Consider the following 25,333-nt stretch of genomic DNA (forward strand, 5'->3'; position numbering starts at 1 on the left):
TTGCAAAGGGCAGCCCCTCTGCTGTTGGAGGGGACAGTGTGGGACGGGGAGGTCTTAGGAAATCCCCACCTACTGGAGGGGGCAGGGCTATGTGCCTCTTGGGATTGTGTGTGTCCTGGCTGCTGCAGTAGGGTGAGTCTCAGTATATGGGGCTATCCCAGGTGTGGCTACTTCAAGGGTGTGTTGGGGCCTGTATCCCTATTGCTACTGCTACAAACGGGGCAAGTAGGGGGCAGGCTGTCCTGGTCTGGGCCCTCTTTCAGAGGGGCTAGTGGAGGATTCCAGCTTGGAACAGGCTTTCTCTGTGCTAGTTTTTATTTCAGTCGCTTATGATGCCAAAGCTCCCCGCCCTTGAGTGGGATGCTGCAGCAATGCCGAAATGCAAATTGAATGACTTTCTGGGTTACAACCCTGCAAAGCTTATGTAACAGCTAAAGACAGGTCCAAAACAAAATCCTGTGTTTGACCACTGGCAACACTTGGGAAAGCTCAGAGCCAGATCCGAACGATGTGGCTCAGGATGCTTTTGGGGGCAGAACCCAAACTCTGCATCTGAACGTTGGGGGAGGGATGAGTTGCTTTGGATTCCAACTTTGTGGCCCTGGCCCACCACAAGGGCAAACCTTCTGAGGAGGATTGTTCTGGGAAGAGAATTTTAAGCCTCCAGTGACTTTACACTCTGCAGGCAAAACTTTCCCTCTGCAGTTTATATTTTGCCTACTTAGCACTTGCATACTTTAAATGCCCTGCAGCCTGCCAGAGAGATCTTTATTCCCGACAGTGTCTAAGTGCCTAGGCCAATATTTTAATACTTAGTTTACAAAGTTGCTAAACCCTCACAGTATTTTGCAGCCATGGCCCCTGTCCCAAAGCAGCGGATACTACAGCACTAGTACTAAGCATTTGGGGACATTGTTGCAGACTGTGTAGGAGGTGTAATGCATTAGCAGACAAACTAGCTTCTTTTGGAGCTTGGATGCCTCTGTATTCACTAGTGAGTGAGCACACAAAGGTGAATACCCAGCGTGACAAGAAAACCCAGGGATTTATTATCGATTATTAATAACTGTGGTAGTACCTGAACCCTAGTCATGGACAAGACCCTATTGTGCTAGGCACTGTACAAACAGATAATAAAAAGGCAATCCCCGCCCTAAAGACCTTACATCTGTACCTCATCTGTTGTTTTACTAGCTAGCAGATCACGTCTCTTTTTGCCAATGCACCATGAAAACAAGAAGTCATGATTTCATCATGACCACGTAATCCATGCTGTGATGTCCTTCAGGAATGCAAAGAACATTCTGCAAGGGGTGCCGAAGCTGGGCACATTCTGATGCACCACAAAGCTTCCTAAAAGGGATGCCTCGGGCAGCGTCTCAAACATGGCAGAGCCAAGTCAAGCCGGCTTGGGTGAGCTGCATAATTCTGACAGACAGCTGCACGGTGATGTTCTCCGAACGGTGCATGGTTTAAGTGCAGATGGAATCCCGTGATGCAAATGACAAACATGCTGACTCACCAGAGAGGTGCTGATGCGTAAATAGCTGTCGCTGCAGCCAGCTGACTGGTGCTGTGCCTGTGAATGTATTTTTGCCTGATGTTGAACAAGAACAAAAGGACATGCAACTAAATTAAAAGATGGCAAGTTCAAAAACAACTCAAGGAAATGCTTTTTTCCACAAGGTGTAATTGGACTGTGGCACTAATTACCACAGGAAGCCACTGTGCAAAGGTTCAAAAAAGGAACTGGACATTTGTATGGATAACAAGAATATCCAGAACATAATTCATGAGATTTAATATGCCTCCTAAATTGCTTGTTTTCATGCTCCAGGTTTTAGTCAACCTCTAACTATCAGACCTAATATGGGAGGCAGATTATCCCACAGCTGCCTGTTGCAGGGTTTTTATGCCTCTGAAGCATCTGGCGCTGGCCATGGTTTGAGACAGAATGCATGACTAGATGGACCTCAGCTCTGATCCAGTCTGGCAGTTCCTGTGTTCCTATTTCTATAGCAGCTTTTTGGTGCTGGTGTCTTGCTCACCTTCTTGTGTAGCAGTTTAGAGGGTGTAAGGCCAAATCATGAGCCCACTGAACTCAACAGGAGTTTTATTGCAAACATTGATGTCTCCATTTGGCTGAACGTTCTGCTGAAGTGAGGAAATGAGGGCAGTCCAAAGTGGAGAAGTTCCACTGAACATATCACATCTCCTGCAACGGAAACCTATTAGAAGGTTAGGTCAAGTTAAAATTTCATTGACAGAAATTATTCTCCCAGATTCTAAATCACAAACATTATCTGTAGCCAATGGAGCTACACTAGTGATGAGAGAAGAGAATTAGGCCCATTTAGTGCTTTTACCTTTGCTTGCAAATTAGCTCATCCACCCCCTTCCTATTCTTTTCTGTGCCTCTCTGAATTCAGGTGGTTTTTGTGTGCAGACCCAAGTGAAAGAGGATTGCAGCAGTGACACTGCGCAGTGGCTAAAGATGAAGTATCACAACCTGTATGCCTGGTCCAAAGAGTCTTGCATCATCTGTTGTCTTTGATTTTACCACCTGGTACTGTTAATGGCTCTGATTAACTATTCCCGGGCTTGGCTAGGGCTCAGAAAAAGCTGTGAGTTCAACAGGGAATTCCTCTACTGGGAAAGAATAAGCATGAGCCTGCAAACCTTGATTCGGGAGTAGTCCTCAGCCACAAGACCCCTCCCATTTCAATCTCCCCTCCTGAGCCCCCTACCCCTGCACAAGGGCCAGGCACTGTCACAAAACACAGCACTTCCAGAGGCCTGAGCACAGGTGAGGAGGCTCCCACTGCACCAGCCAGCTGGCCAGCTCTGGAGATGATACATCACACACATTCCCCTTTTGCTTCCTGGAACTCTGCAGTGAGGTGGGAGGAAGGATGGTCCAGGAGTTAGGGAACTGTGCAAGGACTGGGGAGTCCTGGGTTCAAATCCTTGCTTCACTTCAGGCCTCCTCTGTAGCCTTGGTCAAGTCACTTAGCCTCTCTCAGTTCCCCGATGGTGAAACAGGTATAATAGTAGTTCCCTACCTCGCAGGGGTGCTGTGAGGTGCTCAGATGATACAGTACAAACCTGATAGGTATCATGGATAGATGGCCCAGCTGATGGGGAGGATCTGCACCACCTCCCAGTATGGGCAGGTGCCTGATGGAGCACTCCACATCAGCGCTTTACTGTGTCTCCCCAGAGCTCTGGTTAATGATTATGTTGTTGATTAGCATTAGGATTCCAGCCTCTAACTGCATACTCACAGGCATCAAGTTACTCACCATGTGTGTTTGCAGGGTTGGGGCCTTTGTTTGTTCCTGAAGAGTGAACTTTAGCCCACGTCAGCTGAGTGCTATGTACTGATCTCCTGCCTGTTGGGGGAGAGGTGTGAGACATTAGCGTTCGCTATGATTTCCACTCTTCCAAATGAATATGGACCCCTCCAGCCCCCCTCAGCTCTACAGATGCTTTAATAATTACACTGAGTGATGACATTTCATATTCAAATGAGGGCATGTTAAGTGCCGCTGATTGTCTGGAACAAGCTAGACAGCAGATTTTTTTCTAAAAGAAGGGAACAATTGTAATTGCAGATATTTTGCCCAGGCATTAAAGAACATGCACAACTTTAATTGCAATAATAACCCATGATTCATCACTCGAACGTTATTAAGTAAGCTTCAACATCTGGCATCCCATCCTAAATAATGTTTCAGGGATATTAGCCTGGCCTTGGAGATGATAATAAAACTGAGGACAGAGTGGATGCATGGGCTAGTCAGAACAAAACTTAAGAGAAATGGAAACTCTGTTGTGAATAAATGATGGTTTGTTACATTCCACTGTTTGATCAATTCTTCTGCCTGAGAAGGAGAATGAAAGCATCCCGCCATGTAGGAAATGACCTGCTACAAACTACTACAGCAGGGATGGGGAGGGGCTGCTTTGCAAGTGGGGGATTTGTTTCTTGTGTCTCTCTTTTACTGAAGTGGTATCAAGCATGGGATGGAGACTGGGAGTCAGGACTTCTGGGTTCTATTCAAAGCCATTCCACTGAATTACTCTGTGACCTTGGGCAAATCACTTGGTTATGATTTTCAAACCAATAGAGAGGATTTTGGCACATATCTTCAATCCGTTTAAATTTTAATGGACAATATGCCAAAATCCCTTTGACTGCTTTGGAAATCTTAGTCTTTAGGCCTCAGATTTATTTATATGTAAAACGACTATCAAATAATTTTCACAGGAGCTGTGTGAGCTGTAAAGGATCCTGAGATCCTTGTGTTTAAATGGATCAGAAGTGCAAAGTTTTTTATAAGTAAAGAGAGAACAGTTCAGTAATGTTACCTGTCTGAGGTGGAAAAGGTAAACTCAGAGTATGGATAATACATATTCAGGCTTGGATTCAACTGTAGGTTTCCATAAACAAACCCAAATGTCTATTTTCCTAACCTAGGGCCCAGTCCTGCATTCCTTGCGCGCACACATCTCCCATTCAGAAACCAGATTATGCTCTCCGTTGTGTAGATGTAAATTTGGAAGAAAGCAATGGACCAGATTCTCCACTGGTGCAAACTGGAATCAGTAGAACTCTGCTGATTTAAACCTGGGAAGGATTTGGCCTAAGCCATATTGAAATTAATGGTGTTATTCCAGAGTTACCCTGACGTAACAGACAGCAAAATCTCGCCCCTCCTTGGGAGTTTTGGGTGTGCAAAGGATGCAGGAGTGGCATCTTTGGAACGTAGGGGCCACTGATTGGCAGGTAAGAACAATTTGTGTGGCATTTATCTTCTGTCCTGATCTAGACTTAGATTAACATTTGGTGGGAAATTGGTGGCAAATGCCCATGCTGAACAGTTGCAAATCCAGCCCTGCACAGACTTCTGGAAAGATTCTAAAACGTGTTTTGTTTATACCGGAAAACAAAACAAGATCACGGTAATGTTTCTCAGATAAATTTAGGCCCAGCAGCCAAACACATGGTTTGGTTTCCTTCCTTTCCAAGATACAATTGGATAGAACTGAAGGGTCTGATTTTTGATCCCATACACCTGGTTTAATGACTTTGGTGGAAATGGTTGTGATTTACATCCATGTAAGTGAGATCAGAATCAGGCACCAAAGTTTTGGTGGATACGAATTCCTTGTGCACATGAGTTAATGTCTTATTAGAAAGCAGATGCTCCAGAGCTTTAGAGAGTGGGTAGGGGCTGCTTCTGATCTTTCTTACAGGGGTATAAACCAGGATTAACTCCTCTGAAGCCAGTGGTGTTACATTGGTGTGCGACTCCTGTGATCTGAGATTAGGATGAGTTTGGGACTCTTGGGTTCTATTCCTGGCTCTGCGCATGAGCTGCAGAATTATTTTGGGCAAGTCACCTAACCTTTCTGTGCCCCAGAGGACTGATATAGCTATAATGAGCCAGAGCCTCAGCTGCTGTAAATCGGTGGTGCTCCACTGAAGCCAAAAGAGTTCTGCTAATTTACACCAGCTGAGGGTCTGAAATGCTCAGCTGCTGGAAAACGCCAAGGCTTAAGTAACTAATGTTTGTAAAATGCTTTGAGATACATAGATGAAAGACGCCGGTGGAATGTAAAGATAGCCATTCTCCATCACTGGCTGCAGAGTCAGTGTGTACTGTAGATATATACGTATCTTAGGTGTCTTTGCATACCTACAGCAGGATAAAAGAGTAAACCAATGGCAAGAATAGAGCTTACATGTATTCAGACACCAGGACACACTCCTTTTTAAAGAGCAGTTTACACAGGGTGCTGATGCAAAGAAATTCATTTAAGCGGCATATGTCGCTCCAAGCCGTAGGGCTGTAGCTGTAGCCGTTGTAAACGCTGATTTTCGTCTGCTAAGAAGCTGGCCTGTAGTGCCACTAAATTAGCTAGGACCTGTACAAACAGTATGGACAGAAAAGAAACTAACCAGCCTGAGTCCTGGCCTGTTCCAATTATTTTTATGGGGCTCAGGACAACTGTTATAAATCATTGATATTCAGAAATCACCCTGTCTGCTACAGCAAGGCTTTAGAGAGAGCAGATGATTTTGTCTGTAACTGGTCTAGATCTTACTGGATTTGCCAATGCCCAGAAGTTGGTCCCGGCTCTCTGAGAGTGAAATCCATGCACCCTGCACAGAGCCTGAGTTCAGCGATAAAACAGACCCTCACCTGGGGTCGGCAAGCAGTGAGCTGCCCTGCCTCACCTCTTGCATGGATTGTTGTGCCACTGGATCCAAGCAAAGACAGCTTACATCTCCACTTCTCATGCCCTCCTCAGTCCGACCCCATTGTGGGCTTTCTGCCCCTGCCTTACACAGGGCTGGATTGGAGACCCTTCCCATGATCATCCAGCACAGCTTCTATGTGGCCATTGGAGACTTTGGTGTCTAGTCAATTTCACAGACTGTCCGGATGATCATTGGGCCTGATCCTGTGCTCATTTACACTAGTGGAAATGAAGAGCAACTGCCCTGAAATGGAATTACACCAGAATCGGGCCCTTGGTGTCCAGCATTGAAAGCAAACACTTTGGGGAGGGTTGAGGGGGTGACAGGACTGTAAACCATTTAAGGAGCTGCACCGTGTGAATTTTTTATAAACCAACTAAGTCTGAAAATACAAGTTTAAAACCATAACTCCCCACCCCTGCCCATGTGTCGCACTAGAGAAATGACTGGGTAGATTATGTTTTTCTGCATCCTCTGAAGCATCGGCCCAAGATGTTTAAACTGGAAATGGAGGCATCCAAGATTAGGGGATGGTTTTGAAAATTTGATTTGTATTTGTCATGGATTTTTATTGCAGCCAGGGAGCACTGAGTGCCACTAGAGGGCGCTGTTAGTTCCTCATCATCCACAGGAGCTCATCCTAGCAGTTCCCTGAAAGACCTGTGATTTCAGGTGGCTGCAGAATGCTGTGGAAATGAAAACAACTTGCTCTGTTTTGTTATAATTTTCCAGGGGGAGTACTGTGCCAGATAGAAATATCTTTATTTACTATAAAAACACTTTGTACTTCTGTAGCACTGTCCAACCAAGGATCCATCACTTCAGTATTCTTGGCAGAGAATTATGATTACCCCACATTACATAAATGGGGAAAGTGAGGCACTCCATGGTTGACTGACTTGCCTGAGGTCACAGAGTGAGTTAGTCACAGAAGGCCTGATTTTTGTTTACGCTAAGGCCTCCTTGCACCGGGGCATAAAAATTGAACGTATAAATTACATTTGTAAAAAGAAAAGGAGTACTTGTGGCACCTTAGAGACTAACAAATAAGGTGCCACAAGTACTTCTTTTCTTTTTACGGATACAGACTAACACGGCTGCTACTCTGAAACCTGTCAAATTACATTTGCACTCACTTTAAGGCCAGCACTGTGTAAAGGGGCCTTACTGTAACAGGATCAGGAATCAGAATCTTGCTAGGTTGGGTCTTGGAGCGATGAAACCACAGCAGTGCAAGCTTTAGTGCGGTCTGCACAAACCCTGAGGTCTAGCCCATGACAGCTGCCATGGCTTGGCTATTCTGTGATGTGAGATTAAAGTTAGCTCGGGGTGTGTCTGTGTGGGCTAAATTCACACACCCTGGCATATCTTTAGTCATGACTTTGGGGTTTGAGCCACAGTTCTACCCCCTTATCTGTGGGGCTTTGGGCAATTTCTGTAACTTCCTTGTGCCTTACTCTCCCTCCACCTGTAAAAGCGGGTCAGTAATGCCTGCCTGTCTCGCAGGGGTGCCAGCAGCGCTGAATTGCAGTTGTTCTGAGATCCAAGGCCCTATGGCTATGCAAAATATTGGGTTTGTCTCTTCCACGGCTGAGCCTGGGGCTTGTTCCACTTACAGCACTCGGAGGAGAGAACACGCAGCACTCTCCTGGGGGTGCCTTCTTAGGCTGCCTAATATGGTAGCCCAGCATGAACAGCGCCGTAAATGCAGCAAGATGCCCTTGCCAGTCCCCATTAATAAACAGAAAAGGGCCACGCAAGGAGGAGCGAGGATTGCGGTGTAATTCCAGTCATTACATTTCTGTTTGACCTAGCAACTCTCTGCAGTTTCCCTGAGCCAGCCATTCTTTTGATCTTGTGTCTCCCTCTCTCTTTGGCTTGACAGCTCTTCCCTAATAAATATTTCAGTTCCAGGTAATTCTCATTGTTTGTTATTTATAGGTACGTTAAGGAAGGCCGCTTTCGGATCGAGGAGAGAACGCTGACGGCTTTCCAGTGGCTATACTCCCCACACCAGCATCACATTGTCAGCCGAGCTGATCTGGCGTCACCAAGCAGGTAAACAAACAGACAGAAAATGTTCTTCCATAAGCACTCAAAAAGGAGCCGTAGCACCTGCGCCGTGGCTGAAAGGGCATTCAGTAAAATCTGTCTCATCTCTGACCGCCTCTCCCCCCTACAATGGGGTGTTATGAGCTGATCTCCCCAAGCCTGATGGAAGCTCTGAGGCTTCACGCTGCTGCTCCTTCAAGGAGAAGAAAAGTGGCCCGCCAGCTGTCCCTCCTTTTGCCTTACCATAAGCAATCTGCCCCTGGTTGGCAAGGATCCCTCTGTAGTGGATGCAAAGGTTACACTGGAAATGGAGTTACACTGGAAATCAGCATCCCTGCTACTCCCCATTGCACAGGATTTTGCTTGAAATATTTTGTGGGTTATAGGTTGTAAGAAAAAAGGTGAACGCGATAAAATAGCCATGCATAAAATGGTACCAGTAGAGACCACACTCGGGTCCTGATTCTCAGCTACACTCAAGCCTCCTTACACTGCTCTGGTAGTGTACAGGGGCCTAAGGTGAGTGTAAATGTAACTTTTGCCCTCTTTAAAGACTCCTTTGTGGTGCTGGAACAGTGGTGGAATAAGAGTCAGGCTCTTTGGTTTTTGTACACCAAGGCAAGCAATGATCAGTTAGCCCACAAGTAGCAGCAAACAGCACAGCCATGAAAACCCCCTCACTCCTCACAGATGGCTGCTTTAACACCCCGGCCCAGGAGGCTTGTGCTCAGCAAACATGTTAGATGCTCATATGCGGTCTTTGCGGCTGATTTGGGTTAGAGGCCCATCTGTTCAAATGACAGTTTGTTTGCCTGGAAAGGTTGGGTTCCAGTTGCATTGCTGTACGAAGACAAATGGCCTTGAGATGGACTCAGAGCAATTGTTGTTGACGGAAGTAAAATCCTTCATGGCAGCAGGGACGTGGTATTTTTCATACTTGCTTTTGGGGGGTAGACAAGTTTTACAAGTTAGGATCATGAATAATGAAGGAAAAACAGATACAGATGTCGCTCACGGGAACATAAATCAGGAGTAACCACACTGAAGACCAAGCTAGTTGGGAGAGGAGAATCAGGGCCAAATATGTGTGGGAGCTTGATTCGAAAGCAGAACCATTTCTCTGGGAAGAAATCGTTTCTTGCAGGTAAAGCCCTGGAAGCAGAGATGGGAGATCCAGGTTCTGTTCCTGTCTGCCACAGACATCCTGTATAACCCCTAGTAAGACACTATTGAATCAAAATTCTCCACTCATTCAGGTGCAAGTGTTCCACTCCCACGAAGCACAGGTGTGAGAGTGAAAACAACGAGGAGTCCTTGTGGCACCTTAGAGACTAACGCATTTATTTGGGCCTGCTCGGGTGATGACCCATGGTGCAAAGTAATGGAGAATCAGTCCTTTATCTCTTTGTTCCTGAGTTTCTTGATCTGATGTTAAAAACACTCCCTTTCCTCACAGAGGGGCTGACTAAATTATTTGTGAACCACTCTGCGCTTCTCTAGCACTTTTCCTCTGAGAATCCCACAGTATTATTACTGCGGGTGTTCAGACAAATAGATCCTAAATCCAAACCATGCCAGATTCTGGAACTCACAAAAGTGACCTGCAACAACTTAACTTTGAAGGCTAGATTGTCTGCTGAAGAAACTTTGTGTAACTCAGTGGACTGAGGCTGGGATTTACAAAAGAGCCTCAGGTGGCTAGGCACACCATGGGGATTTCATTTAAAAATCCCAGCCAAAGTTCTTAATCAGTTTTACAGTCTGTCCAAAAACAGAGAACAGAGATACAGCCAGCTGTAATGAATACTGGATCAAAGTCTCTGCTTGTGGAACTTCCTTGAAGTCAATGGAGTTATTCTAACAGAGTGCTTGGCCTGTTGTTCATATGTGTAGGATGTTCAAAAGCAGTTAAGTGATTTAGGCGCACAAATCCCATTGAGAATTGCCTCAGCACCTTTGAAAATTCCACCCACAAGCAGTTCAACCAGCTCTATTACATATACACACATACACAGTTTTGCCAAAGCTCAGGACTTTGTTTTGAGTCTCATCATGATATCTGGTTTGTTTCTTAAAGTCCCAGCTCCTGGAGTCATGTGAATACATGAGAATTTCAGCTTTCTTTTTTTCTTAAAGTAGGTTTCTGGTCCTTATGGTTGCAGAGATAAGCTTGAAAACACAACACAAGTGCACCCTAAAGGCTAAAAGCTGGAAATTAAAGAAAAATTATGAAAAATTTCCTGATTATGAAAAGTTTCATGATTTTAAGCCAATCCCAAATTTTTTCGGGACCTGACTCATGATTTTTGTACACTTGAGGCATACATTGAAAATGAAACAGAAGCAGCAGACTGCATGTTGCATAGACTGAACTGTTGAGTGTACATGAAATAGCTGAAGAATATTTGTTCCAGTGCAGAGATTTCATTCAGCGCCTACATTCTTCCCTTCAAAGCTCGCTGAAAATACATCTCTGAGCCACTGATCTGATGGGCGCTATAGCTCTCTTTGCCCGCAATGCATATGCATGGCTGTCATTTTAACTTGAGTGATTTGTGATAAAACACCAATTAACATAAAAAGCTTGTGGGCCTGAAGCAACACATAACACAGTACCTATTTTCCTGCTTTTCAAGAGCTTTGAAGAACATCTCTGCATAGGTACGTCTAAAAGCTTTTCCTTCTTTATTTCAGGAGCAGTTTTGCTCCAAGCACTCTTAAGAGTTCTGAAATATTTACCTTCACGGATTCACATGGACAGAAATATCAAGACAGGCAAAGAAGAGCTGGAAACAAAGAGAATTTAATGGAGCTGGATGTTCAGAAAGAAAGAACCCTTTCTAACTGGGGACGAGAGAACTATAATGAAGGGTGAAATTCACCCCATGCAAAAAGCCAGCACAAGCCCTATGTAAGCCCTTGAGATAAGGTCCATTGGGTCTTGGGGCATAGCCCTTGCGCTAGCCCCCTGTGAGCTGGTGAATTTCTCCCTGTGTGGTGTGGTTTTGTACTGTTTTGGTAGAACTTTCTGGGAGGAATTTCAGATGTGGTGCTAAGGCCCAGGACCAGACATGTGGGGCATTGTTCTGATCTTGGTTACATGTGTGTCGCTGAGCAGGAAGGCCAAGGAGTGAAGTGAGAGCAAAATCAGGCCTGTTATACCTGTATCTCCCCCCGTTCCCTTTTGAAGAAAGAAAATACCACAGTGAAGGTATGATGTGGAGAGAAGGCAGGATTTAGAGCTAAGGGCCAAATTTGCACAACAGCCAGATTTTCCAGGGGGAGTTTTTCAAAGGCTGAGTGGGGCCCTCAATTCCCACTGACTTTGGGTGCCCTTTGCACCTTTGAAAATCTCCCCCCAACATGCTCAGGACCCCCAGTTGGGGCCAGATTTTCAAAAGCGACCAGCTCCTAGTGAGCCGATCTCTTTTAAAAATTCTATACCAAGTCTTAGCAACAAGAAGACTGCTCGAGCGTCTCTCTTTTGTGCGTGCTATAAGCCATAATAGTTTCCTGTATTGTTTTAAGAGCAGACGTGAATTTGAATACATATGTCATTCATCTGACAACTGTTTACTTCAAATGGTGATTTCTCAGCAAGGGATCATCCAAAAAGACATTGTAATTGCCCCTATGCAGTTGGCAAAGAGTGTCTATTTTATTTAAATTACCAAGCTGCCTGTTAATTTTAACTGATCTTTGCAAATTACCACCCCTGCTTGCATTAATCTTGCTGTTGATGCATTGTTACCCTGCTGAATGCAGAATTTAAGTGCAAGAAATGTAATCCATAATTAATGTTCAGTATTGTTAAAGTTAATTCCATTAGATTATTTGATTTCCCAGTGGACGGAGAAGTTACTTGGAAAAAATCTAATAAAATATGTGGAAAATCAGTGGCCAGATTAAGTAATGCATCGAACGTTGTGCGTTGAGTTGTGTGACGAGGTGTGACGTGGTGAACAACATAAAGACGGTTAATGCACTGGAGACCGCTGAAGCCAGTGCCTCTGAAGCAGGGGTGGAAAGAATAAAAGACAATGGTTCTCTGACCGACTCCAGCCACAAAATAAGCTCTGCGAGCTCAAGATACCAGTAATGAACTGCTGCCCTCAGTAGATTGTGGAGCTGCTCAATATATGATCGTGGATGCTCTCTGAGTTCTGTTTCTTCTTGGTGGGGCTCAGATCCCTTGCTTGGCTCTTTATTGACGGAGGAAAAAATATATGCTATTTTCCAGGTCCACCCCCACCAAAATTTGCAGTCACTCACATTCGATTGTGTAGGTCTTCATAGTACAATACACACTCTCCTGTCGTACATGCTTGAGCAATGAAATAGGTGGCAATGTTGACATTTAAAGTATCGTCATCTGTATTAGCATCCATGGAAATGAATAGAGAAGTGCAAACCTCAGAGCTGTTGCATCGGATTCCCTGCAAACTCAGAGCGTTGGCCCTGGATTGGCTGCAATTGGTTCACCTTTTCCAAGGTTTCTTCCATGGCAACTAGAGACTCACCTCTTTTTTAAAATGAAAGCTGAGCCTCTGGAGAATAAGAAGATAGTTTGGGAGCAATGCTGGTGTGTTGGATTCATGCTTGTGTATCCCCAATTCAAATCCTGTTTCAAAGCAACACTGTGTATCATGGACTCCGTGATGCTGAAGTTTTAATTTCCTCGGTTTAGTGTTTCCTCTGAGGAACTGTCTCCCTGTTTATTTTTGGTCTTTGCTGGTCTGTTTATCAACGCACTGCTACATCTCTGTATCTAATTGCACTCAACCGCTGTAGCAGGGAGCATATTTTGTTTTCCTGTCTGCCTTTGGAGATTATTGATAGTGGAGATGCAGCATGTGCTAGGCATTAGAGTGCAGGATGAGGAGTCCGGAAAACCAAGTTCTAGTCCTGATGCTGCCACAGGTGCAGTCTGTGGCCTGATGTAAGTCCGAGCCTCTTTGTGCTCTGAGAGCCGACGCGGAAAGAGCTATAGATGAGTACATCTGAGGGTAGAAATGCTTCTCATTGCTGCAGTTTTAGACGTCGACACATTTCGCATGTCTGTTGGGCTGGGCCCTGCGTGTGTGGCACACCGTGCCTCTGGGGTGGAATGACCCGCCTTTTCCCATGACTAGTGACATCATCACGTTTCAAAGCAGGGGTCGAATCGATAAAACTCTGAGAGATTAGCTGGTGGCTGTTGGGAGATCCCAATTCATTTACTGTTTCTGTACTGAAAGCGTAGGCAGATTCCCTAACTGGTTCAGGAGTAGTTTTGAATGTGTTAAGATAGTCTTGGTGGACTTGGTCTCCAATTATCTGACCGAAATAGCCAGAGCACAATAATAGCTAACACTTATAACCCTCATCACCTGTAGACGTCAAAATACTTGACAAAGATGGTTAAGCATTACTATTCCCATTTGACACCAGGTCAAATTAAAGTTAAGCTTGCTGCAGGTTTGTAGTATGTATTATTTGGACAGAGGTAGGGTCCAATGAGGCCTACCAGGATCAGGCCTCCTTTTGCTAGATGCTATAGAAAAACATAGAAAACCAGTCACTGCCAGGAAAAGCCTATGCAGAATCTAGAAGCATGGGTAATATCATTTAGATCCACTTTCATTTCTAGAGCTACAATTTGTTTGCAATGTGTTAATAGTAAAGAATCAAGTCTGCTACTTAAACAAGTGTTTGAAAGACTTATGATGGTGCATGAATGGTCCAGGACGTCCATCAGAAATGAGATGCCCATCGGTAAATTCCTCATTATTAAACCGAGACTTTCTCTGAGTAATGTGAAGCAGAGGCTTTGTCTGTGTTTGTGTAAGGGGTGACACTGTGCAAAATGCTCTGGGAGCAAGCGAGATTAAATCCTACAATAGAATCCAAGAAGTTAGAGGTGAAAATGACCTACTAGGTCTTGTCATCCCTATCTCAGGGAAAAGTGTAGCATTGCTCACGATGGCATATTTTTCTAGTGCTTTGTTCTCCTGGCTTCTTCTGGCCACCACTTCTGGGCCCTTCCTATTCTAAAATGTTCTGCATCCCCCAAACATTATAAAATCATATAGGGAACAAGTGAGTAGGAATAAGAGACAGAACAGTAAGCCAAATGGGCAATAATGTGTTCTGTTTGTCATAGGAAGAGTTAGTCACTGACGGTAAATAAAACCGTGCTGGAGCTGAACCAAAACCCACAGTTCACAACTCACCCTGAATTCTGGGGAAGCTCTGAGCTGGATCCAGACTTCGTGACGCAGGCCTATCTCAGTAACTAAAAACTAATGGTGGAATCCATCCCTGTGCAGAGAGCCAGCATGAAGCCTAGGCCCTGCCAAGACAAGTCACACACCCTAAATTAATACCCTGCTTGTTCCATTACCTCAGCACATCAATGCACAGAGGAAAAGGAGAATACCCGTCCCTTCCCCAGACTTCCAATGCTACTTCAGTGGCTGGCAGCCGCTGCCACAGGTGGATTGAGATCTTCTTATCTCTTCTCCCAGCTGCAAAGGAAGAAGTGAGGAAGGCCTCTCTTCCAGAAAACCAGTCTGTCAGCCTGCTGATCGTAGTTCAGTGGCTCCTGCCCATCTCTCTCTTTGTAGAACATACAATGTACTTTCTGATTGGGGTGCAAATTATGTCACTTTGCATTATCAAGGCGATGGGATGCATTCGCGGTAACAAGGTAATGGCTCCTTCTGAATATCGCGTTGCAGGGTTTTTTATCTCCCTTCATAGCAAGGCTCTTTGCAATTTCCAGACACCCTGGAGTCCTGACAGGGCTTGATTTTTCCTTTGATGGAAAAAGCAGTCATGAAGAGCTGACAGTCACACGTACCTCTGCGCGGTGACACTTCTTCTGCATAATAACTGCTGTTGGTCACAGTGTGATGTTTACAGGGCTTCAATGAAAGAACATTTTTGGTGCCTCGAGTGGCATCCCAATCGCAAGATGCTATAAGGAGTTTCAGGCTGTCACTCCGATCATGTGTCACATTAATAATACTGCAACTTCTATGTTGCCATTGCTTTCTTTGCATAATGATCGCTGACACAGTCCTGACAAGAGGCAGTACAATTTGGCAAAAGGATTAATAGCAGGTATGCTTTATACGTCTGTATAAATTCAATTCGTGGTCCTGTTCAAGAAAAGCCATCTGGGCCACCTGGTAACAAGAACACTGATACTTTGCTTATGGATTTCACATTGCCTGGTTACAGAAATGTTTCCAATTCTCCTGCTCCTACCAGCACCCAAGTAGCCCCTTTTGTGGTAATGTTCTGCCTGGAAATTCAGACCATATCCTCTGCTCGTGTAAATTGGCATAATGCCGCTGACTTTGATGGCTCTACACCAGTTCACACCACCTGAGGATCTGGCCCACCAAATCTAGAGGCAGTGCTCCTAGGAATGATTACATCATGCTCCACTAATCCGTGTGGTAGAGGTCCTCTGGGAAGAGGTGCCTTTTGAAGTAGCAGGATCCAGCATCACTGCTAGTGGCAAGGGGAGAGCACTGCAGACTCTGAGTTAAGCGTGTGGATGGTGCCCATGACATCTCTGAAAATAAGCTAATGGAAATTAAATCAATACACCACGTCGAATTTAGCTTATGCGAAACTTTTACAAACCCAGAGGCTTCCAATAGCAATTAAGGCCAGCAAACTCCCCATGTTATCTGAATTTCATGCAAAAATACGTATTTATGTTCTCCTGTGTATACAGCCTGTTCTTCATTTGGAAAGAGCGTGCAGCACGCTTTCAGAGTTATCTAGTTCCTGGTATTTCTGAGTAAGGATAGAAGAGAAAAGGGGACAAAATGTGCTATGGATGCCAACCTGAAAGGCATGTGAACAAAATAAGATGAAACCCACCTTAAGTGACCACTCAAAAGACCAGCTGTTGCTTAGAGCAGTCGCTGACAGGTAGATCAGAATTATACTCCACAGAATCTGGGAGCCTGAGACAGAAAGTTGCCTTACAATACTGTGTATACTCACATTGAGCCTAAATCAGTTTTCAAACTGATGTAAATCACGTATAACCCTCTTAAATGAATGGATCTTCCCAGAATAAAGCTGGCATGAGAGGGGAATCAGGCCTGTTTTCCCTTTTTTGCTGCTCTCAGTGGTGTTCACAGTTTTGCTAACGGTGTCTGATCTATTTAAATTGTAAGCTCTTTGGGGCAGGGACCCTCTTCTGTTCTGTGTTTGTACAGTTTCTAGGTTAATGAGGCCTCTACCCGCGTTGGGGTCTTGGGGTGCTACCAGAGTATAAATCAATATAGACAGACTAGCTGAGTAAGTTGTCCACTACAGCTGAGATGGAACAGCTGGCTTAGGGTCTGATTTCTTCAGTGCCTTGTGCGAATGTGTTCACTTCCACCTGTGCAAAATGGATATAAAAAGCTGCCACCTGTTTGAGTGAGTAATGGGAGAATTCTGGTTTGGCAGCAGTTTAGGCCGACTTTTCACAGCTGTAAATAACTATCCAGGGTGCATAGCAGTGCACAGTAACTGGAACAAAAAGAATAACTGGAAAAATATGTAAGATGATTTAGGAACAATGCTCTTTATCTCACCAGCCATGCTGAGATCCTATTTGCTTTCCAAATCCTTAATATTCTAGTACACACAACATTGTTTATTGTCCCACTGGCTTTTCTCGCTCTAGGTTATTGGGGCACTGCATAAAACCAAGTTGGTTTCTTTTTTTAAAAATTGTTAATTTCTTGCTTCCCTTACCTAGCTAGTCTTTGAATGTTTCACATAACTTGAGCTGACTGTTTCTTTACCCAAAACTATCTCTAGGCATACTGTGTTTTTGTATGGAGATGTACAATGAACATCAAACCAATATAACTGCAGAATGAGATGACATTATATAATCACATGGCAAATACCGTAATCTGAAATGTTTTAAGTTCATACATAAATGTATTACATAGCTCTAAAATGTTTGGTCTGATATTAATTTTTTCCAGAGTCTTATTTATAGAGGCCTTGAAATACATTAAATGCAAAAGAAAAGGGTCAAATTCAGGGATGGAATTGGGAGTGGCACACAAAAGCTTTTCATCTGTAGGTCACCATTTCAACTGGGGCCCATGTCAGTAGTGACAGGAAGTAGTTGCCATCCAGTGCCTGTTTGGGGACTAGGTGAAATAGAGTTGGGGACTCAGTCCAGTTCCTAGTGGGCACATATCTGAATCTCAAAAGTTAATTCAGCAAGGCACGATAAGCATTCAAGTAGTCCCACAGGGTAAAATTTTCAAATGCACCTAGGTGACTTAGGTTCTATTAGGCTCTAAAGTGCCAGAGTCACTTCTGAAAATGGGACTTAGGATCCTAAGTCACTTAGGTCCTTTGGAAAATTTGAAAATTGACTTCAGTGGGACTATTCAGGTGCTGTACATTAGGCACGTGGTGACGTTCATTGCTGAATCAGGCCTTGCATTCTAGATCAATTTGTTATATACCACAAACCCAATGTACCAGTTCCTGATAGGCTTTCTGAGTCTGGTTTGGAAGAAAGATGCAAAATCTCTGGGAGATTATTTGTTTTCACTTTGGCCTTTCCACACTAGTGTTGCCTGGGAGCAAGCCATCTAACTACTTAGATTGTAAGCTCCTTGGGGCAGGGACTGTCTTTTTGTTTTGTGTTTATACAGCGCCTAGCACAGTGGGATCCTGGCCCATGCTAGGTTTGCTAGGCATCCGGCTTTTGACCGTTAAAAGTCTGGTTGGTGGCGCAGCAGGGCTAAGGCAGGCTCCACACGGCACCCGGAAGCAGCCAGCATGTCCCTGCAGCCCCTACGTGCTGGGGTGGCCAGAGAGGCTCCGCGTGTTGCCCCCGCCTGAGTGCCAGCTCCGCAGCTCCTATTGGCTGGGAACCACAGCCAATGGGAACCGTAGGGGCAGTACCTGCGGGTGCGGGCAGTGCATACCACGCAGAGCTGCCTGGCCGCCCCTGCATCTAGGAGCTGGACATGCCAACCGCTTCTGGGAGCTGCACGGACCCAAGGTAGGCAGGGAGCCTGCCTTAGCCCCGCTGCAATGCCTACCCGGAGCTACCTGAGGTAAGCGCTGCTTGGCAGGAGCCCGAACCCCCACCAGCACCCCAACCCCCTGCTTCAGGTCAGAACCCCCTCGCGCACCCAAACTCCCTCCCAGAGCCTACCCCCCAGCCCTGAGCCCCCCTCCTGGAGCCCACACCCCGTACTCCCTCCCACACCCCAACCTCCTACCCCAGCCCTGAGCCCTCTCCCACACCCAAACACCCTCCTGGAGCCCGCACTCCCTCCCTGACCCCTGCCCCAGCCCAGAGCCCCCTCCTGCACCCCAAAACCTCATCCCCGGCCCTAGCCCAGAGCTCACACCCCCGGCTGGAGCCCTCACCATCTCCCATACCCCAACCTCCTGCCCCAGCCCAGTGAAAGTGAGTGAGGGTGGGGGAGAGTGAGCGATGGAGGAAGGGGGCATGGAGTGAGTGGGGGCGGGGCCTCAGAAGTGGCAGGACCTCAGAGAAGGGGTGGGGCCTTGGAGAAGGGGGCAGAGCAAGGGTGTTCAGTTTTGTGCAATTAGAAAGTTGGCCACCCTAGTCCATGCATAGGGCTCCTAGGCACTTTAGTAATAATACATCTAACAATCTGGTGTGTGTGTGCGTGTGTGTATCTGTGCACAAAGGTCTTAAGGTCTGACACTTGATAATATTAAAAAAAAATCTTATAAATTGCTCATAAACCATGGTGCTAAACTTAGTATAAATATATAGGTAGTTCTAATTCACATATATAGACGTTTATGTATTCTGCAAAATCCAGAATGTTGCCTAAACTGGCATCCATCCCCTAGAGGGCAGGCTAATACTCTAGAGGCCAGTTTCTTTGCTGGTGTGAATTCGTGTAGCTCTGCTAACTGAATTAAGCTCGGTCAATATTATCCACTTTTAAACTGATTTAAGTGTAACCACACCAGGGCGTTGCACTGATTTAACTAAATCTATTTCTAAATCAGTTTGATTACATTGCTGCAAATTTGGTATAGGCCCGGATTAAACAGCTTGACAGGGTTACATCATTCGCCTTACTCTGTCACCCTGATTCTGACAGCCAACAGATGGGATGCAACGTAAACTGGGCTGACACTTGGAAAGCATGGGTTAAATCGTGCTCTTATTGAGGCCAGTGGAATTTTTGCCATTTATTTTAGTGGGGGCTTTGGCCCTTAAGGGCTTTTATTTGAAATCCGGTCATGAGCCATGTCTCTCTTTATTTCAATTATAATATTACATCCCAACAATGGGTTCTGTGCAATATTAGAGACTCTGCTTTCAGAATTTAATCAGAAGGTTTTAGGTTTTTTTAATAAATGGCCGAACCCTTCCTTTCTAGAGAAAAACAAAAAGATTGACTCGGCTGGAGGAGCCGCAGCTTTCGTAAATTGGTGTTGCTCCATTGATATCAACATCAGTTTACACCAACCGAGGATCTGGCCCAATAATTTAATGCTTAATGACCCCTCCCCACATCATTTTTACTCCCAGCCATCCCTAGTAACAGTCTCAGATTCTCAGCCTGCTACCTCCTTTAAAATGCACATACCTTTATTCCAATTTTTCTAATCTAAATGCTGGCTGAGTCCACATGGGTGGAATAGTGGGGATCGGCACAAGATGTATTTTTAAAAAATATTCTTTTGTATCCAACAACTGTCGCCCTAATGCAGTCAAAACACTTAAAAACAACTCTTTTGTTTCCTTTAAAAAGCACCGAAGGGTTGCTGCGATAAACAGCACCCGAGAGCTGTTAAAGCCCCCTTGTGGCCGTGAGTATTGTTGGTGTTTTGCCAAAAGCCCGTGGAGCATTAAAACAGCAGGTTAGCAAAGCCAGACACATAATCTACTAAAATCAACAATGCAATAGCTGCAGCTCCACGTCAAGAGTACTGTGTGGCTGGAGCAGTTACATTTCTCTGCATTTATTTAGCCTTGATGGTAACAGTAAGTGTAAATTTTGCATAGAGAAAGCAGCAAGGAAATCAAGGTAAGATACCGTTTGAGTCTTGCTAAATTTGAACTGTAGTCACAATATATAGCAATATTTGAGGACCATGTGGCTATCCATATGTAAAGTAGAAAATGTATACACAGAAGCTCTTTAATGGAAAATGTGTATCTATACTGTATAAAGTATATAATTGTCCCTGTCTCTCTACTGTATGTTTGTATGCATATAAATTAAGGCATGTCTGGAGGAGCTATTGTTTCAGTGTCTTACAAATCTCAATTTGTGTGTCTGTGTTAAATGTGTAATGACTAACATTGAACAGGAAGGCTTTATACATTAGATACGTGTGGACACCAAGAAGAATATCCTTCTTGATTTGAATGTGTGATCTGTATGTAAGCTACTGTCGCATGCCACATTTATTTGGAACAGCAAATGATCCCAAGGTGTACGTGGAAATTTGAAAATTCAAAGGAGGCAACTTCAAAAGGTCTCTTCAGTGCTCCGCTCGCATATGTCAATGGGGAATTCTTGATTGTTGGTGCTGTTTTCAAATGGCTTTTTTACTAGAATTGTGTAGGGGGACATTCTGCCTGCAGACAGACACCACCTCTGCGAACATGCATCTCTAAGTACTGTATGCTTGACATAAATAGGACAATGGAGAAGCTTCCTCTGAATATATATCTTTAGCATCACAGTAGAATGTTTTCAGTAGAGACCTTCTTCCCCTTTGTTGTGTTTTTGTGGAAGATCTCTCGCTTATCTTGAGAAGATGGGGCATAATGCCCGCTCATAAAGCATATACAGTGCACAGCACTGCTCTTGTCATCTCATCTCTGTGGACACAGTACAAGCGACGAACCCTGTTCATGAGCTATACCACAGCAGTGATAAGGGATGGGAGATTGGTCATTTGCGTCCCAGGTGTAAAAAGGGAATGAGATTTTCTTATATCCTGATTCTGTGTATTCCAGGCACTGCCTGTCTTCTTTAAGACCCTTGTTATAGTATTGCAAGGGACATAGTATCTGCCCACACGGCACATTGTATTCAGGATTGGAAATCAGCCAGTGATTCTAAATTCAGACTAAGAAGTGAGATTCAGACAGCATAACTCAGTTTTTGTGAGTAGCAGGTTTAACTAAATCTCTTTCTTCCTTCACAATAGATGCTTCTTAAAAGGCAGCTGATGGTAACCCTATGAATAAATATATTCTGCTTCTTTACCAGATATTTTCTGCACCTCTCCTCCTTCATCCTTTTTTGTTAAGGCTATTTGCATGAAAATAGGATGATGATTTTTTTTTTTTTTGTGAGTCCATCTGCTTCTGCCTCCTGTTCTGCACCTGAAGTCAGAATCACTTGCATATCACTGTTGGCTGTGATGGAAACAGATACACGACCCCAACATCAGCCTGAGGAGCTAGAGATTAGCCAAAACCAGGGTCATGAATCTGAACCCCCTCCAGTTGCATGTGGGGCACGGATCCAAGCCTACCCCTGGTTCCAGGTTGGATCCTAAACCATAAGGGGCTGTTGCTTTCTGGTTCTGGTTTGGATGTAGCTGAAATCTCACAAGAACATTCAAGATTTTGTGAGAGAGGCTGATTTACTGAGATTTCTGACATCATGGTCTAAAATCTTGCAAGTACCTGATGTAAGTATAACCCAGTACAAAAATCAAAAAGTAGCCCTGATTTGGCCTTGAATCAGAACTCCGAAGCCTGCTTAAACCTAATTGTGATCCAGAACACCTCTCACTCAGCCCATCTCCTCTTGGCCATGTGCTCCCTTTGGTTAAACAGTGCGGAGTGTGGATAGATTTAATAGATTACAGCTTACTAAGAAAAGTGACCAGAAACCCACCTGAATGTCTTCACCCATAAAAAGAGACTGATCGTAAGGCAACAGTGCGGGAGGACCATTAAGTGGATTTGTAGGGGAATGGTCAGATGGAAAGGGAAGGAGTCAAGACCAGCCCTTTTTGCTTCAGCTGTTGTCGCCTATAAAATACAGACAAACATGCACTGCAAAGTTAACATAAGAACGGCCACACTGGGTCAGACCAATGGACCATCTAGCCTAGTGTCTTGTCTTCCGACAGTGGCCAGTGCCAGGTGGCCCAGAGGGAAAGGACAGAACAGGGCAATTATCGAGTGATCCATCCCTTGTTGTCCAGTCCCAGCATCTGAGTGGCTAATGCTACTCCAAGCAGCAGTAGCTAAGGGATCACAGCAAAGGATGGAATAGTCCTGAAATATAAGTAGCCCTGGTGATGGTAGTGTCAGGGGGAGTCATGTTATAGTATGTCCGTGCAGTGGTACTCGTCTGTTTGCCTGCTTCAGAATGTGGTGGCGGGAGCTGCCCTCTGGGGATGCACTATGTGTGTGTGGTACCTTGTACTGCGTGTGCTGCATGCTGGATCTTCTGTGATTCAGTGTGTGCGTGTGTGTGAATATGTATGCATATGTGTTTGTGCACACTGCAGTCTGGACCTCTGGAGATGCAGTGTGTGTTTGTGTGTGCACACGCACTGCTTCTTTCAAGTGCCATCAGAGTTTTGGTGCATCCCTTCTGAGCTACGTTCACACCCAAGGAAGAGCGTGAGACCCAAAGAACTAGATACTCTCAGTAATAAAGAACAGGAGGAAAGAAATACAGAAAATCTGCGATGTATGAACAGATTCTTTCTAAAAAGTATGGTCCTCTAGAAAATTTCAGCTGCTCTTTAATCATTGTTGAAGGGATAGGATTCTAATAGTGCTATGGCCATAAAATGCAGAATAGCACTGCACATCAAAATGGGTTCCAATGAATAATGGTTAAATAATACATTTAATGAAAGATTGGAAAGCTGTGAAATTTCTTGATCTGTCATCTTTTAAGATCAGATAAAACCCCTTACCCAGTGGTGAGCTGGAGACGGTTCGCACGAACCGGTGGTTAAATTTTGAAGCAGTTTTAGAACCGGTTGTTAACCCGCTTCCCTGCAGGGGGCGCTGAGGCTTTGATGGGCTCCACCTGGGAAGTGATGTAATTCCTCCTCCGGCCGCCAGGGGCGCTGTGCTGCGGGAGCCACGTGGGCTGCCGCCTGGCCATGGCCACGAGCCTTGCTGCTGCTGCTGCCACCCCTGGCCCTGGGGCTCCCGCTGCTGCCTTGGTGGGTCCCCGGCTGCTCTGCTGGGCCGGGGCTGCGTCCTGCTGCTCTCCCCGTGAGTCCCCACCACCCTGCCCGCAGCCAGCCCCTGCCGCACGCACCCCCTGCCTTGCCTCCAGCCGCCCCCTGCACCCCCTGCCTGCAGCCAGCCCCTGCCTGCAGCCAGCCTCTGCCGCACGCACCCCCTGCCTGCAGCCAGCCCCTGCCTCCCGCCAGCCCCTGCCCCCCCTGCCCGCAGCCAGCCCCTGCCCTGCCTCCAGCCACCCCCTGCACCCCTTGCCTGCAGCCAGCCTCTGCCGCACGCACCCCCTGCCTGCAGCCAGCCCCTGCCTCCCGCCAGCCCCTGCCGCACGCACCCCCTGCCCGCAGCCAGCCCCTGCCTCCAGCCAGCCCCTGCCCCCCCTGCCCGCAGCCAGCCCCTGCCCGCAGCCAGCCCCTGCCTCCAGCCAGCCCCTGCCTGCAGCCAGCCCCTGCCTCCCGCCAGCCCCTGCCCCCCCTGCCCGCAGCCAGCCCCTGCCGCACACACCCCCTGCCCGCAGCCAGCCCCTGCCTCCAGCCAGCCCCTGCCCCCCCTGCCTCCAGCCAGCCCCTGCCCCCCCGCCCGCAGCCAGCCCCTGCCTCCAGCCACCCCAGCACCCCCTGCCTGCAGCCAGCCCCTGCCTCCCGCCAGCCCCTGTCCCCCCTGCCCGCAGCCAGCCCCTGCCTCCCGCCAGCCCCTGCCTCCCGCCAGCCCCTGCCCCCCCTGCCCGCAGCCAGCCCCTGCCGCACGCACCCCCTGCCTGCAGCCAGCCCCTGCCTCCAGCCAGCCCCTGCCCCCCCTGCCCGCAGCCAGCCCCTGCCTCCAGCCATCCCAGCACCCCCTGCCTGCAGCCAGCCCCGTCTCCAGCCACCCCTGCCCCCCCTGCCCGCAGCCAGCCCCTGCCACACGCGCCCCCTGCCCGCAGCCAGCCCCTGCCGCACGCGCCCCCTGCCCTGCCTCTAGCCAGCCCCTGCACTCCCTGCCTGCAGCTAGCCCCTGCCTCCAGCCACCCCAGCACCCCTTGCCCGCACCAGCCCCTGTCTCCAGCCACCCCTGGCCCCCCTGCCCTCAGCCAGCCCCTGCCACTCGCACCCCCTGCCCTGCCTGCAGCCAGCCCCACACCCCCTGCCCTGCCCGCACCAGCCCCTGTCTCCAACCACCCCTGCACCCCCTGCCCGCACCAGCCCCGGGCGCACCCTCTGCTGCCCGCAGCCAGCCCCTGCCGCACCCCCTGCCCTGGCCGCAGCCAACCCCTGTCTCCAGCCAGCCGCACCCCCTGCTCTGCCTGCAGCCAGCCTCTATCTCCAGTCAGCCCCTGCCCTGTCTCCAGCCAGCACCACACCCCCTTGCCTCCAGCCAACCCCGCACCCTCCTGTCTCCAGCCAGTTCCATACCTCCTGCCCTGGCCGCAGCCAGCCCCACACCCCCTGCTTCCAGCTAGCCCTACCCCACACCCCTGTCTGCAGCTGGCCCCACGTCCACTGGTGCCCTGCTGTTCCCAGGGCAGTAACCCTGCACACCTGCTTCAATGAGGGGGGCATGGAGCAGCTGGGACCCACACATGTGCACCCCCTAGGGTGACCAGACAACAAGTGTGAAAAATCAGGACGGGGGTGGGGGGTAATAGGAGCCTATATAAGAAAAAGACCCCAAAATCGGGACCTGATATTTTCCTCCCCTCCCTCTGATTACAGTTCCCCAGATCCCTCAGGGAACTACGCATCCCAGCATGCCTGCTCTTAAAGGGGCTGAGCCTTGGAACATCACTATCCTTAAATGGGATACACCACAGTACCGCATCTGTGTGATTCAATGGTTCTGCT

The 25,333-nt window shown here is 47.0% G+C and overlaps 1 protein-coding gene across 3 annotated transcripts in view; it reads left to right on the forward strand.

Moving 5' to 3' along the window:
* The window catches only part of RAP1GAP2 (RAP1 GTPase activating protein 2), a 293,053-nt gene that overhangs the window by 39,234 nt on the left and 228,486 nt on the right, over positions 1-25,333 (forward strand). For 2 of the 3 annotated variants that reach the window (XM_043531454.1, XM_043531450.1), the window contains exon 2: positions 8,210-8,326. Coding sequence is in view for 1 of the 3 variants with exons in the window: in XM_043531450.1 (XP_043387385.1) it covers positions 8,210-8,326 (117 nt within the window). In the remaining 2 variants the exon portion in view is untranslated. Of the gene's footprint in view, positions 1-8,209; positions 8,327-20,190; positions 20,368-25,333 lie in introns of those variants that run through there. The other variant, XM_043531453.1, reaches the window with a different exon arrangement.

Source organism: Chelonia mydas, chromosome 17, assembly GCF_015237465.2.
Source record: "Chelonia mydas isolate rCheMyd1 chromosome 17, rCheMyd1.pri.v2, whole genome shotgun sequence".
Taxonomy (NCBI): Eukaryota; Metazoa; Chordata; order Testudines; family Cheloniidae; genus Chelonia; species Chelonia mydas.